The 16,505-nt window shown below is 32.6% G+C and overlaps 1 protein-coding gene across 1 annotated transcript in view; it reads left to right on the top strand.

Annotated features, from left to right (window-relative positions):
• LOC105248059 (cysteine-rich hydrophobic domain-containing protein 2) overlaps positions 1-11,535 on the top strand; it is a 161,758-nt gene extending 150,223 nt beyond the window's left edge. The window contains exons 3-6 of the mRNA XM_011252616.3: positions 9,080-9,797; positions 10,727-10,937; positions 11,031-11,147; positions 11,242-11,535. Of these exons, the coding sequence (XP_011250918.1) occupies positions 9,676-9,797; positions 10,727-10,937; positions 11,031-11,147; positions 11,242-11,292 (501 nt within the window). The 5' untranslated portion in view covers positions 9,080-9,675 and the 3' untranslated portion in view covers positions 11,293-11,535. The remainder of the gene's footprint in view (positions 1-9,079; positions 9,798-10,726; positions 10,938-11,030; positions 11,148-11,241) is intronic.
• The last annotated feature ends 4,970 nt before the right edge of the window (positions 11,536-16,505 follow it).

Genomic DNA, 16,505 nt, shown 5'->3' with positions numbered 1-16,505 from the left:
TAACTTGTTAACGCAATCGTGGAAATTATTATATATTAAAAAATAGAGATTAGATAAAGTCACTAATTACAACTAGTACAATTTTTTAAATCGATATAAAAAGAATAGAGACAAAAAATGCATATTTTAATAAAATTGTCAATGTGCATTTAAATAGAACGAATAAAATTTTCGTCGCACACGTGGAATGAATAGAAATACAAAAAAAAAAGAGAAAATTCTCCGAGTATGTACTAATTGCAAGTATCAACCCCTCGTTGGTTTATGCCAAACATTTAATTTGCGGCGTGCATACGTTCGCCTATCTACCCCAGACATCGCATCCGAGCCTTCGTTGGATAACGAGACTGCGAGTTGCGAGTTGTTAACAACGGAGTTTAATTGCCGACTGTGCGTTTGTTCTCGCTCAAAACAGCGTTAGAGTTTTCACAAAATTTGCATAAATATCATAGAAGCGTCAAAACGACAATAATTCATTGGAAACGCCAGACTAGTTGATGGTGGATAGATTTATACAACACATGTAGAACACATTTCCATATATTTCAATATAATTTTTCAAGCAATCTATATATATCGGAATAACTTATTTCAAGTCTTATAAAAATAAAGCTTTCTCAAAGATTCTTTATATTCTTATATAGTATTTTTTTTTCCATTTAAGATTTTAAGATAATAATTTTATATATATGCCAAATCATGACAAACAGATGAACTTATATATTGAGATATAACATTTTTTATTTTGTTGAGCAATACATAATGTTAAATTAATTAGTAAGAAAAAGAGAGCTCACGTATCTATAACTTTGAAATATCAATTTTCTTCGAAAGAATTATGTCTTTATTATATGTTACAACACTATGCCAGCCACCTGTTTACTCCTTTTTCTACCTCCTGCTTCGAATTAACGTTACTTTAGGAACAGTGGCCGAAAGATCTCGGGGAACTCAACTGGTGATCCATCCGCCGAAAATAAGGGGGAAGAATCTATATCCGCGCCTTTATTGAGACACCTGACAGACGCAGCTGATCATTGTCCAATGAAAACCTTGAAAGGGAAACGAGAATACGACCGCAAGAGCATTGGATGCTACCTCGACGACCAATAGCGTGGCGAAAATCGTCACGAAAATACCGCCTGTTCGATCGATCGTTCATTGTGAACAAAAAAAAAAACAGATCGAATATTTTACGAAATTCGAATATAGGAAATAGCAAACAAAGAAATAATTTTGCATTTATAAAAAATATAAAAGCATTGTGAAAAGTATACATTAAACGTAATGATTGTCCTTCTTCGTCAGAGAAATGATAATTGTATCAAAATTGATGTTGAGAAAATCTGACAAGATTTTCTGCAAAGATGACTATCTATAATATATTATATGATGCTCAAAATCTATTAATACAATTATTTTTCTACAGATTTTTTGATCAACTTTGAATAAATTTTTATTAATTAATAGATAATATGTAATATTTTAAACTATCTCTTCATTTTCGATTTTAAATATCTTTATGATTAAATATTAAAATAAAAATTTGATAATGTACTATGAATACAAGTACTATTAATATTTGAATGAAAAAAAAATATTATTTATAAAAATTATTATTTAAAAAAAATATATATTATGAAGAGACTTTCGACATAAAAAATTCGCGTTTCTAATTGGATAGTAACTGATTGACAATTTTTTACATTAATATTATATCTGCCTATCTTTAACATATGTTTTAATACATAATATAAGACAAATGCGTGTTAAAAGTAAACTTCAACTTTTTGGCTATTACTGTTAAGCCGTGACATTTAATTAATAGCAGTTTTATTAATATTTTTGTCTCGAGCCGCGGGTGCGGGATATCATACCTAAAGTTTGACGGCAATGGACGACGAATCGATCGGGGTGAGGGCACGATCGTTTCTTTTTGCATCTTCTCTTTTTTTCTTTTTCGCGCAATAAAGAGGCACGTATATTATACGTGCACGTCGGGCACGTTGAACGAAACGATTGGGCGCAATGTACACGAAGCACGACTGTGGCGAATGAACGTAGCGAGTTCCCGAAGGAGCTACGCTCCGCTGCGCGACGTAACGACTCGCTAAGTACGTACTTGTAGGCGGTTATTTTTCCGCTGATATTAGGAGAAGAGAGACCGCCTTGTATTTTTTCGCCATCTTTGATACGAATGCATACGAGGGTGCTCTCTTTTGCATATACATGACTATCCGTAAGCTGACACGCAATTAGGACCTCTCACTCTCTTCACGTCGCCTCTTTATTTTTTTCTCCTCCACCCGAGAAAATTGATCTACTTAAATTATTACGTTAAAAAAGACCACGATGACGATCAAGATATAGAAATAAAGAATGGTATAATAACACTAAAGCGAAATTAGACTTCATTATACGCTCCGTTCTTTGTAAATATTTCATTCGTGGAGAAAAAGAGCTTAGAGAACAGGAGGAAACATTTTTTATAAATTTGTAGCGGAAATTGGAAAGTGGTTAATTCTTATTTTATAAGAGCAGTTTTTTTATTGAGAATCATTTATATATTATATATACACGAACAGCTAGGATATTTGATATAAAGTCACTTTAAAATTAAAAATATTTTGTAGTTGTGTTCTCAAGAATACTTTGCAATAAATTTGCAATATTTTTTCAAATTTAAATGTGTAATTTAAATATGTAATTTACTGTGGAAAACTCTCTCAACTTGTAAAACAATATTACAACAATAATTTATACAACAATATAATAATAATATTAAAAATATATTTTTTATTGGTAATATTATATCATTTTATACATACATGATATAATATTATCAATAAAAAATATTTAACATATTATTATATTACTAATATTAAATTGTTTTGCAGGTTGAGAAAGTTTTCTATAATAAATTACACATTTAAATGTGAAAAAATATTGCAAATTTATTGCAAAGTATTCTTGACAACATGACTATAAAATATTTTTAACTAAAATGACTTTATATTGAATATCCTAGTCCTTCGTCTCGATAACTTTGAGATCTTAGAGATTTCTTCTATTTTTCCAAGTCCCTTTTCTATATTATTTAAGCTTGAATGAAAAATCTCGAAATTTTTTTATCCTCTCAAATAATAAATTCTAACATCGATATATCTATTTATTACCTGATGCAATAAGCCACAAATGACCCAAGTGATAGACACATTTATGACAGTCTGCGGTTATCAAACTGTAAAGTTTAACGTTCATAATAAACTGGACTTGATCCCACATGTCATTCGCCAATTTTTCTGAGATGTACCAGGTTATTAGGTCACCGATATATACGATAATGACGAACATAATAATTTGGTTCCAGAGACAATTCAATTTTCGTAAGAATGCAGCGATGTGCAACCCTCGGCCTGTCCCTTCAATTAATGAGAACACGATTCTCCCACGGAATAAAATGATCAGGGAGGATTGTCCGCGCGCGCGCGCGTGCTTCCCATCGCATTGGCATCGCGTGGCTCCGAGCTCCACCGACGAGATTCCTCATCCGGCTCTCCCGGCTCTTTCGGAGATGTAAAAGTTGGGCGCTTGGCTCTGGCGCGGCGTCAAACGCTCATTATTAATACGCGAGGCGGTGCTAGAGCGGCGGCGGCGAGCATTCACGTGTTTTTCCTCGGGGCGCCCGGCAGGGAAACGGGATGAAACTCTGCAAGTGAGGGGGCGTAGGAGATGTGGAGAAAAAGGAGGATGAAGACGAAGGGTGGTAGAATCGAACGGAGCACCTGCCGCCTCTAAATCTCGCTACTTAAGGCCGCTAAGTGTCACGGCCGTGAAGAGGAGCCTCTTGCCGTTGAATTTAATTGGCTGGCCTCATACTATTTCTAGCGAGCGGAATTGTTGTTAGCCCATTACCGGGCTCTACTCGCGGCAAACGCGGTGTGGCGTCTCGATTTCACGGAAATATGTACAGCCACGTGTGCCACCTGAACGGCAAATCTACCATCAAAAGACTAAACACGTTCGTAAATGAATTTAATCGCTCGGGATGCGAGCGATGAGAAATCGGTGTGAAACGGTGAAAATACACGTAATCTTCCTTTAAATAGGTGTGTTGCAAAAATGTATATTTAGTTTAAATTTAAATAAATTCCTAATTTAAGTTAATATACATCAAATATTCTTATGATAAATAAAACTTGAAGATTGTATTTTTTAATCTTAAATGCCTTCAATTAATTATATTATAATTATCTGTCATGAAAATTGTTTTCTGCCACTTTTATCGACATCTAATAATTATTTGATTTAATACAACGCTTCTGACAGAAAAGATTTGAATGAACACCAGATAATAAATAAATGGCAGGCAGCATGATTCTTGAGGTTCGCATGTTCACACACGATTTAGCAAACTTGCTTTCCCGTCATTTTTACGTGTTTCTCGGCATTTCGCACGCACGAAAATGTATCGCGTTAAGTAACCAGCGGTTGTTAATAGTCGGCAACTAACCGAAGTGTAGAGGCGTCGTGACACATGACGCAAAACGTTGCCAAATTCCAGTAACAAATGCGTCACGGTTGCCCAATCCGTCCGACAGGTGCGCGTAAATTAATAAGCCTAACTTACGACACGCCGCATATAAATTGGACGATACGGGAAAGAAAAATAAAGAAGCAAAATTTCTCATCCCTCTCTCTCTTTCTCTCTCTCTCTCTCTCTCTCTCTCTCTCTCTTTCTATTCCTCCTGTGACATTCTTATTGGAAGAAACGCATTGATAAGTTTCTCGAACGACCATCCCGCCTCTCTCGATCTCCGAAATTGCGATTCAACAAAATCCACGAATCGATTGGACATAACTAATTTAATAAGCAGCGCGGACTTTACGAGCCGATGCAGCAGCCGCAGCAGCAGTAGCGGCAGCAGTTGCAGTCGAGATTTAAAAGCCGCTTTGCAACTATCCTCCCTCCCACCCATTCGCGTTCCACCGCAACTCTTTCTCGTTTCGTCTGTCTGCTGCACGGTCCATGGACAGCATCGTTCTCGGCGCAAGCCGGCCGGCTTAATGTTGTTTTAATTAAGTAGGCGGTTAGCCGAAAAGAATGTCGAGTCGGTACTTTCGGTCTCGTCGACTTCCCCTACCGCTACCTTCTCTCTTTTCCCCCTCCCCCTGCCCCCCTGGTCTTTCTCTCTCTTTCTTTCTCTATTTCGAGAGGTACCGCGTAACTCAAGTCGCATGTGTTCTTCGTATGTTCAGACGCGATGGACGATTTCGCTTGACTAATCGCCGTCTTTTTAATCCCCTCTACGACGCGAAGGGAAAGGAAGACGTCGCGCTCCGCGTAAAACGTTCTCTCGTGTTTATCTACAGGCTTGGATCAACCGTCGTGCACGGCGGTCGACGGTAGCATCAATGTTTGAAGATTCGAGAGACAGACAGGGTTGCAAGTGCCAGAAATAAATTGTCATTTGATTTAAAATCGTCGAGGATTAATGGTCTATTTACCTGATTCCGAGATTATCTTAATCTTGAGATTTCTGCTTTTCGAGACGTGGTGCCACTCTTTGAATTGCAGTACGCTGTTTTCACGTTGACCATGCCACATTGATCACATTGACTTTGCACGTTGACCACATAAAAATCACTGCAAAAAAAAAATGAAAATTAGAATCATTAAAAACTATTTTTAAAATATTATAATATTTATTATTACTATTTTAAAATATTATAATATTTGTAGCTTCTTTTTAATATTTAATTTCAATAGTTTTAATAATTTAAATAATTTAATTTTAATTTCTATAAAAAATCAAAAGAGAATCGATTAATTCGATATTTTACATTTTCCACGTACATCATTAATGCATATGATCTGTAATAGTTTTCACTCGAAGATTTAATTATTCCATATAATTTGATTTTAAAATTTGATTATAAAACTGTATCTCTCGCGGACAAGATGGTGTTAAAATTAAGATGAAATCAATTTCCTGATGATGTAGACTATTAGCGAGGTTAATGAGCGATGCTAAATCGTGACCAACTACTTTCGCTGCGAGAACGTGTTTATGTATAATATCAAGATACATTAACTGATGCAATTGTATTTTTTATCGTGCACATTTGTGCAAATTAATTTACCTGTCTTTTCTAAAGAAATATATAAAATATATTATATAAATTGATAATAAATAATACAATTCGTATAAAAAATGTCAATGCAATTAATAAAAATGTCAATTATTCTTTTGGACATTTTGAATATTTTACATAATGCGCAAAATAATTTTGTAAATTCTCACGACTCTCAAATTTTTGTATGAATTACACGTGAAAGACGAGTTGAAGGATGCCATGACTGCATCTCTCTCCATATATAGTCGCTTCAGCAGACCGTAAAATTGCCGTGTAAAAATGTATAAAAATGGTACGTCTGCTGGTACATAAAAGCGCGCTTATTATCAGCTGAATTAACCTAGTGTTCGGCTGGAACAATTCTTCGCAAGCATAAAGCAACGAAACCCTTTGTATTAAGAAAGAAGATCCACTCTTTGTGCTAAATTACACCAGCTCAAAATTATCACAAATTATACACACCGAGTTATTTGTGAGAATCCAGGACAAAATGACGATACTTAGGGGGTAGAGTTTTAATTATAATTTTCTCAAATTGTTAATAAGAAGTGGTAATAAAAAATTATTTCTAATTGAAAAGTATGCGACTGTACAGTACGTAATATCATCCTGAAATTCATTGCTGTCACGATGGATAGAAATGAGCTTTTAAGAATTTTTTCATTGACAATTCTTATTGTCAGTTTTTTATCGATATTTATTTGACATCTAAAATTCAAGAATTATTCTTTGTGCATGCAAAATCGCTCCTTTCACTTTTGCTTCTTTTATTCAGTTTCTTCACGTTTCTTTCAATAATTAAGATTACATGGATGCAGAATTTTAATTCACGAAGAATGAAAAAAGAGGCGCTTTCGCTTATCGATTTACATATCAGTCTCCCTCATTATCGTATCAGCTACACGACTTTTTTCGGCGCGATTAATAGCTAAAAGCGTGTCTCGCAATTTCTCCACATTTTCGCGTGTCGCAAATCGCGCCGGTGCATTCGGGAAGCTGCAATCACGGCGGATCGTCACCGAGGCAGGCGGTTGAAATCTGAGAGAGAAGAAACTTCCCGCGTATATTCCGCTATAGCTTTGCGGTAATAGCTGTCCGGACAGGCAACTCCGTTCTGCATTTACGTCGGACAATTATAAATCGTATCTCATCACCTTTCCTCGCCTCTGTTTCGCCGCGATTTTTATCGGCGCCGCAATCACGCCGGCGACTCTCATCCGTAACCGCTTTAATCACATTTTAACTGTACCGAGCGTCCGTGATTACTATGTACACGTTCGAGGAACACAGTTACGCTCGGAGCACGATATGCACGCTGTTAAATAATGCGATACGATGATCTGCAGGAAAGTCGGACGAATTATTTGCAAACTATCAATCATTGCTTTATACTTTGCTTGCAATTACATTATATTTCATATATCTCACCGACTTGTAAGAATAGCATATTTTTTTCTTTTAATCGATCTTCTTTAATTGATATTTTCTAATGGAGTAAAATATCGATTAACGAGGACCCCGATTAAGAGAAAAATGTATATTTGCACATGCGTTATTCTTAGAAATCGGCGAGATATATGAAAGTAAAATAAAGCAATGATTTACAAATACTTTTCTTTTAATCGTCCTCTTTATTCGATATTTTTTGACACAATAAAATATCGATTAATAAGGAGTAATTAAAGAAAAATACTTACACATGCATCACTCTTACAAATCGATGAGATATATGAAAGTAAAATAATAAAGCAATAATTTATAAATACTTTTCATTTAATCGATCCTCTTTAATTGATATTTTTGACAAAGTAAAATATTGATTAATAAAGACAGATTAAAAGATAATAAAAATATATATTTGCAGATGCGCTATTCTTAGAAATCGACTATATACATATATATGAAAATAAAATAAAGTAATGATTTGCAAATATTTTTCTTTCAATGCATCCTCTTTAATCGATATTTTTTTATAAAGTATCGATTAATGAGGGTCGACTAAAGGAAAAGTATTTGCACATGTGTTTTGCGATTGCTGCAAGTTGACGAGATTGTGAAATACAATGTAATCGCGAGTAATACAAAACAATGACACTTTGCAAATAATTTGTGTCATCCAACTTTCTTGCAAATCATCATTATTGAACGACGCATACTGATTTCGAAACTGCTAATTGTTGCTTCTCTCTCTCTCCGTCTCTTATATATCATATTGTATATACTTCGTATTGATAAGATTATACATAATCTAAACTAATAAATATACATAACAATGATATGTACTTACAAAGCAATGATGCGATCACTTTGTTTAGTATAAAATAATATTAAATTACACGGTGATATTGTGCGCGCGTGTCAATGCAAATGACGTATCGAAACACTATCGCCATCGTATGTTTCATTCGAGAACTATCGATGAATTAATTGAAAAAGTTTAACAGTCGGTACAGATTTAATTTTACATCTTGACAAAATTAGACCTACAAGATTTTATCTCATTTTTATTTTCATTCAACAAAATAATACAAATATTCAATATTATCGTCAATAATACTTATATTGCTGTTTCAACCGTGTTTTAACCTTGATATTATTGTCATAACTTTCTTTATTTTATCATTTTCATATTAAAAGAGAAAATTATCTTACGAGTAGACCGCTCAACAGATAATAAATCAACACAGATGAAAATGGTAAATTCAAAGATTATTAAATAATAATTCACAATTATCTTCTCGCTTAATAACAAAGAGAATTTAATAAAACGTATCTTTACGATAACGCAATTTGAGGGAGAAAAGAATTGTTATTCAAAAACATCATTTACATCATTTACACATTATTTCAAAAACATCATTTACATATCTTATATTGGAGGACCAAATAAAAATTACAAATTCATTTAAGCAAAGATTAACCTGAATTAATTATGTTACAGCTTACGGAAATATGGAAATACCTGCTGGAAAGGAAGAGGAGAAATTCGAAGAGGGAGGAGAATCCTATCAATGCTCTTGATGACACCATTGAACTGATATTCATGCCATTCAAATGTGGAGCAGGGCTGACACGTGCGCGCGCGGCTGTCACGTTGGCGGGCCTGGAATCGCAGCGAGGAAAAAATTGACGAGCTGTGTGAACACATCGCGTTATCGCGTATATCCGCAGTGCGCGTCGTGCACGGTGCGGTTGTGCAGCGGATGAGCGTGTCCGTCGTATTTACGCAAACACTGGAGAGTGTCGCGAATCCCATCGTCGTCGTCGTCGAGCGAGAGCCTAGCGGTTGGCCTAGTCCGGAGTCGTGGGTGTTCCGGAGATGATCGGCGCTCGCGAGGATCGCGAGAGGACGAGCACGACGACGAGCCGGAAGCTCTTCGCGGCGGGAATGTGAGCGAGGAACGCGCTCCGGGAGCATCACGTCGACCTGGCCCGAGTCGGGGCGGAAGAGACGCGTTCACGAAGAAGGTCGCGCGCTGTTGCTTTATATGCTGTACGCTTCACGCGTTCGCGGGAATCGGCGAATTCGTAGCGGCGATGGCGGATTTCGACGCGATCTACGAGGAAGAGGAGGAGGAGAACGAGCAGAATTTGGAGGAGCATTACGTCGCGATGGTGCCGGATCCAATTGTCATCCGCGGGGCTGGCAATATGACGGTGTAAGTTGACATCGGGTGGAATTGTGTGCGCGTGTGTACGTACGATGACATCCGTTCAGGATGTACAGGGAAAGAGTTCTTTGTTGTCTCGAGAAGATGGGGGAGAAGGGGGAGGAGAAGAAGGATTCGCGCACTCTTTCACAAAGGGAGGCAAACAATGGATCACCTGATTTCGGTCAATTTTTTTGACGTCTTGCAACGCGCGACGACGCGCGTCTCGTCGTCGTCGTTATTGACATTGCGGATCGATAAGGCGATTTTTCCATAATGACGAATGCATTTTTAACGCGATCGCTCGAATTGTTTTGCATGTACGTCCGTGTAATCGAATTCATTATGCCGTCAATCTAAATAATTAAAATCGAGTGAATAATTTTTTTCATCGATAAGCGAGGAAAATAAAGCAGATGTTTTGCATATATACATATACATATACACATGACTATAAAATACATCTGTTGTCGATAGAGATCTGTGCATTATCTGATGTTTACCTTCACTTTTAATCGCATGTAAATATGTGGATGTTTGTGATAAATTACTCTTATTTCTGATAAAAAGTTATTTATGCATTATTGTTTCTGGAATTGATAAACAATATTCTTTAAATATATCTAATCTGTATAATTTAAAATAATATTATTTTAATATGTACACATATATAACAAAAATTATTTCTGTCTTCTATCTTTAATAAAATTTTATTAGCTATATTGACATTCTGAGTTTCAAAGCGTCTTTTAAGATTAGATAAATCCATGACTCATTATTCGTGTACAAAAAAGCATGTAATGTTATATTTAGCTTTATTTAAAAGGCCTTTCATTAAAAGTTCTTATCTAATGATTAATTCTTAATTTTAGATTGATGTCTGTATGATTATTCATATGTTGGAAGAAAATTATTAATCTATCTTTTTCTTTTTTTAGATTCGGTCTCAGTAATCGTTTTGAATCGGAGTTTCCTAATGGCCTCATATCCCGGGTGGCACCAGAAGAATTTAAAGCAACCGTTATGAGAATAAATAGTGTACTGAAAAAAACTTTACCCGTTAATGTTAAGTGGTTATTCTGCGGTTGTGTATGCTGCTGCTGTACCCTAGGATGTTCTCTGTGGCCTGTCATTTGTTTGAGTAAAAGGGTAAGACATTGGTATCAGTTGAAATTTAAGACTTTTATGAAATAGCATTTATGAAATAAATATTTAAATGTATATATATTGTCTTTTATATAGACTCAACACTCATTAAACAAATTATTAGAATGGGAAAATAGTCGGCTTTACCATAAACTTGGATTGCATTGGAGATTGGCAAAACAGAGATGCGATAGCTCTTCTATGATGGAATACGTAAGATATTACAGAATTATATTAATCTAGAATAATACGATATATGTCTATTAGTAAACTTAATGTTAACTGTTTTTTTTTCTTGGTATTACAGGTTCTTCTAATTGAATTTATTCCAAAGATTCCAATCTATAAGCCCGACTAAGTAAACAATATAAAGCATATTTAAATTGTGCAATTAATAATACATCAATATAAATATTGTGCAATGCAACTTACATGCAGAGAAATGCAGAACAGAAAGTGCCGCTACAATGATACAGGTACTCTTTCTGGTACTTATCTAATGCATATTTTTGTAAATATCATGAGTAGGAATGCACAGTACAATAATTTGACATATAATAATGAAATTTTAATTATCAAAAAAAAAATAAAAATAAAAAGAGACAGCTATTTATTCATAATTGATTTAAATCGGAAAAATATAAATAAAAATTAGATGATTATTTATTTCATAGATATTCTTTATATTAAAAGTTTTGTTACTGAATTTGAAATTTTATGAATTACATCACCGTCTAGTTTTCATCATTTTCTTTATTGTTACTAAATATTTTTCGCATTGAGAACACCGCTCGATAATTTATTTGTCCTTTTTTTTTTAATTGCATAAATATAATAATCTCAAATAATGCTTACTAAGTTCCTTGTAATGTACAGCAATCTGTACTCGTCAACTAGAATTTAAGCATTCAGGTGAGAAATTAATCTGATTCAGTACAACGAACATATTAAAATGCAGATAATAAAGCAAAAATGAAAAAGTTTCGCTAATAAATCAGTCTAATTATGTGTAATACAACACATACACGTTGTACATACGTACGTGTGTATAGATATATATATATATATATATATATATATATATATATATATATATACACATATAGAAACTTATTTTAACTATAAGTTAATTTCTTACCACGGTGATATTAGAAAGTATGACATGTAAAGCGCAGCTTTACTTTCTGATACAAATTTGACGAGATATTTTAACATGAACGAAACATCCGAAGTAAGAAAGCGCGCGTTGTTATATGCAATTAAGGTAATTAATGTAGATTCCAAAAAATATAGATAGCATACACACAAACTCGTTGATAAAAATATAAAATATCGATAAAGTATAAAAATGAAATAACGCTAAAAGAAAATTTTAGTTATGAAACACAACAATATCTAATAATAAGGTAAATAGTACATTTATCAAATAGCACAATTAAAATTATATTGAAGAACATAAGAAATATCGGAAAAATTACCTTGAAATTTATTGGTTCTTGTTTCATGATAAAAAAAAACCAATGTTATGAATTTATATGTATATATATATATTGCTATAATTTTTTGTCCTTGTGGCTTTGGGTCAATGATTATAAAATTTGCTGCAGGGACATTTATTAATCACATAAATCTGTTTTATTTTAATTAATATCTAAATTTTATATCTTAAGAAAAATAGAAAAATTGTTATCTCAATAAATTTTAATTTTGTAAATTTAAAAAGTTTTATAATTTTCAATTTACTAAAATGATGCTGCTATGATGGTACTGTTTATCTTATTCTTATTAATGATTTTTACCTGTATAAAACAGGGATAGAATACCAGGATGACATCTCTCATGTAAAGCATCAAGGAACTTGGTGTTGTGTTGGCACTATTTTACATTACAATTTAATGATTCTGCACAGATATTTCTCCATTAATAACTTGTTTTACATGCGATAATGCAGCTGTTATCAGCTCTACATTGTTGGCTTTATGCTAATCGATACTAAAACGAATGAATTTACTCATCACCAGGCGCTTGCAAAAGGGAAAAAGGTTATAGGAAAGTATGCAAATGCATGTAAAAAACTACTAGAAAATGTTTCTGTTTACTGTTCAGTGGCTGTGATCGAGAACAAAAGACTAGTTTTGAATTCAAATGTGTATTGCAAACACTACACATAACGCCCGTGCTTTATCTCATGAGGTTCTCTACATTAAAGCCTTTTACAAAATACCAGATTTACTCTGTTTCTCTAATATTTGTACTTATTCTATAGAATAATTAAGACAAAGTGAAAAACGTTGCATTAATAGAGGCATCCGTGTCATGTAGATTAATAAGAAACGATATATTGCCATATCTGATTTCAATCACAAACTGTAGAACATAATCCATTAATCATTAGTATCTTAAAAAATGAAACAAATAGAATTATTTATACAGATTTCTCATTACACTCAGTGGAGGTAATATGGAACGATTATACTCTCTATGATCTGTTGAATAGTTAATGATACGTCAAATAATAAGATCGTTATAAATCGTGATCTCATAAAAATCACGCTATTATATTTTCGAGCGGATATACGATCGATACTGTTACGCAAATATTATTTTTTCCGATAATCCTACAAAGCGAGTAAAGTATCAGTATTTCTATATGTAATGTCCCTCTAATCGATTTATCGAACAAACATTGAATTATATATATATAGACCGAGATGTACTGTGTAATGGAACCGTGCATATGTGCTTTCTAAACTGGCTATCAAAATCCTCTTGATAGTATATGATAAAAATAAGGCTGTGTTATAAAATTGGGCAAAGTGAGAGACAAAGTATGGTTCTAAACCATGTATAAAAACAATTCTCGCGTATTTTTTAGGAATAAAGATTACTTAATTTATCGACGAATAGAAGCAAACTTTATTCTCTCATGCTCGCGTTTCTATTTCAGTAAATACGGTCTAATTATGTTTTTTTAAAATACGTATACCAAGTATCGAAAAAATGATGTAATTGCAAAAAATGATGTAATGCAATTAATATAATTGCACTTTATTAATTTATTAATTTTTTAGTATACGATTATAGATTATTAGGCATTGTATACTAAAAAATTAAGTTTTTTTTACATGGCTTATACATATATATATATATATATATATATATATATATATATATATATATATATATGTTTATGTGAAAATTTATATAATCTTTTCCTCGCATAGATTATAAACTATGTAAACTTTGTAGAGAAACCAACGTAATTATTTTTCATTAATTTTTATCTTTCCACATAAATTAATAATTATTTTAAATACAACAATGTGCGAATGATGTTCAAATAAAATAACGTCATTGTCAACCAAATATAAAAATTATATGTATTTTAAAGAAAGGTCTTTCTCTTATTTCGAAACAAGAAAGAAAGCAAATTATAAACGTAAATTGCGTAAATTATCTATTTAAATAATATACAAGGCAACACATAGTTTACATAGTTTAAATGTAGATATAGACTATTGATGTTTATGCGTAGCTTATCAGATAATTAGTTTGATAACAATTAACTAGTTCATTCACTTTAGAAACTATGCATTTTAAACAAATATACTTCTATAATCTGAACTATTTTTCAACTTGCATTGTTTTATAGAGAAGCTCAGCTAATATTGTACATGTTAGATGTATGCAAAGAAATATCAAAGCATCACTCGAAAAAAAGATTCTTCCATTTGCTCATATCATGCGCTACATATAAGCATATATTTATATTGAATTATAAAAATGCAGATGTATATCGCATGGAGAAACCAATTATTACTCGAAATTGGTTTGCATCTCAGATCTTTTGTTTATCGTTACTTAAGAGATCAAGTATCATCGAAGGATCGGAAATATTTTTTCTTAGAACAGGAGTTGAATTTTTTAAATGAAAATGTCGGTGTTTTGTGACAAGATGTGTAAGAATATAATAATAATGTAAATAAGATATGATGAATCGGTCGAATGTATAATGTGGCAACATTTATATAATATCGATGATTAAATTGCAGAATATTGGAGGAAAAGAATATATTTTTGATAGACACAGAAAGAAATGTGTGAAAAGGGCAATGAATAATGATTATTGGGAAAAATCTGAAGAGAATTTACGATTTGGTATTGAATATATAATAAAGTTATGTTTCAGATTAAATATTTTTTGTGTAAATTAAATCATTAATATCACACTGGAAGATATCATTAACAGCAGATTAATACGAATTGTAGAACATCGCATATCATACACATGTATTACATACATAGTTTAGTTATATTAGAGTTGTAACTTGCTAAGGCATTTATTTATGTAACATTTTAAAGCCGATATAGAGAAGAATTGTAGTTGCAAGACATTCTTGGTGCAAGAATGGTTAAGTAGCAAAATTATTATCAAGCTATCGTGGTTTCAACATGTGCCTTTCACTCGTAAATTTGTGTGAATCATAAATGTAAATATTATATGTTAAGAAATATATTTGTATAGAATGAGAGTGGTTCCTCTATACATTGCGCATAAATAAGAATATTCGCAAATCGCAAAGCCATTGCATAAGATTATATGACGAATCGAAATAGCATATCACCAATTTGCGATGGATAGAAAAATTATCCTTTTAGAGGATTATAATGTTTATTGATGCGACAATGTGAGACTCAAGAAATGTAAGCAGATATATTATTAAAGGCAAGCTTTTATTTTTAACAATTGATATGCAATTTGTTATACGACGACTAATTTTATGCTATGATTATATTTCGTATGTCTTCTGTTAACCATGTAAATTTGTGTACTATGTTAACTGTGTTTTTTCGGTTTGAAAATAAAGTTTTACAACTACATAATATACATTCAAATATTTATATATTTTAAACTTATTCATATCAGAAGGTATATCATATCATATTTCATAATTGCATATCCCTTTGTTCGATTCTCTCCTACTACAAAAAAGTTATCGATTAAATATTTTAATTTAATCGATTCTTAATTCTTCGTATACGCATAAATTAAATAATTATAGCATATTAAAGAAAAATATTTATTGAACAGAAGAATTAAACAGGTATAGTATTCAAGATAATATTTTTTTTTCAAAACAGCTGATTCTTATGTGACACGGAGTTCAAGGAGCAAGGAACTTTTCCAATTTATATCGACTTGATTGATCATTGTTCTTACATGGACATTATCCCAATTTGAAGCTCGCGGTCGCCAGAATTGTTCCGTAGTTATAATTATTACAATTTTAATTTGCATTAGTTTTATAATATCCTTAACAATGTTGTACTCTGATAGTAAAGTATATTCTCATAATCGTATTATTTTTTTATCATTTGCAACTCAGTTACATTATTATTGTTATGTGTTATTATTTCTCTAATGAATTATAAATTATAGGATACGAGACTGACAGCATTTTCGATGTGTATCATGTTAGGAGAAAATAAAACTATGGGCAACGCTATGTACTTGTACGCCCTGTTTGCATAGTTACCGTTGCTTTTTATATCCATCGGTAACTTGTTATT

Source organism: Camponotus floridanus, unplaced genomic scaffold (genome assembly GCF_003227725.1).
Source record: "Camponotus floridanus strain SB8 unplaced genomic scaffold, Cflo_v7.5 scaffold88, whole genome shotgun sequence".
Taxonomy (NCBI): Eukaryota; Metazoa; Arthropoda; class Insecta; order Hymenoptera; family Formicidae; genus Camponotus; species Camponotus floridanus.
The sequence above is the reverse complement of the archived record's forward strand: the minus strand, read 5'-3'. Positions and strand labels throughout refer to the sequence as shown.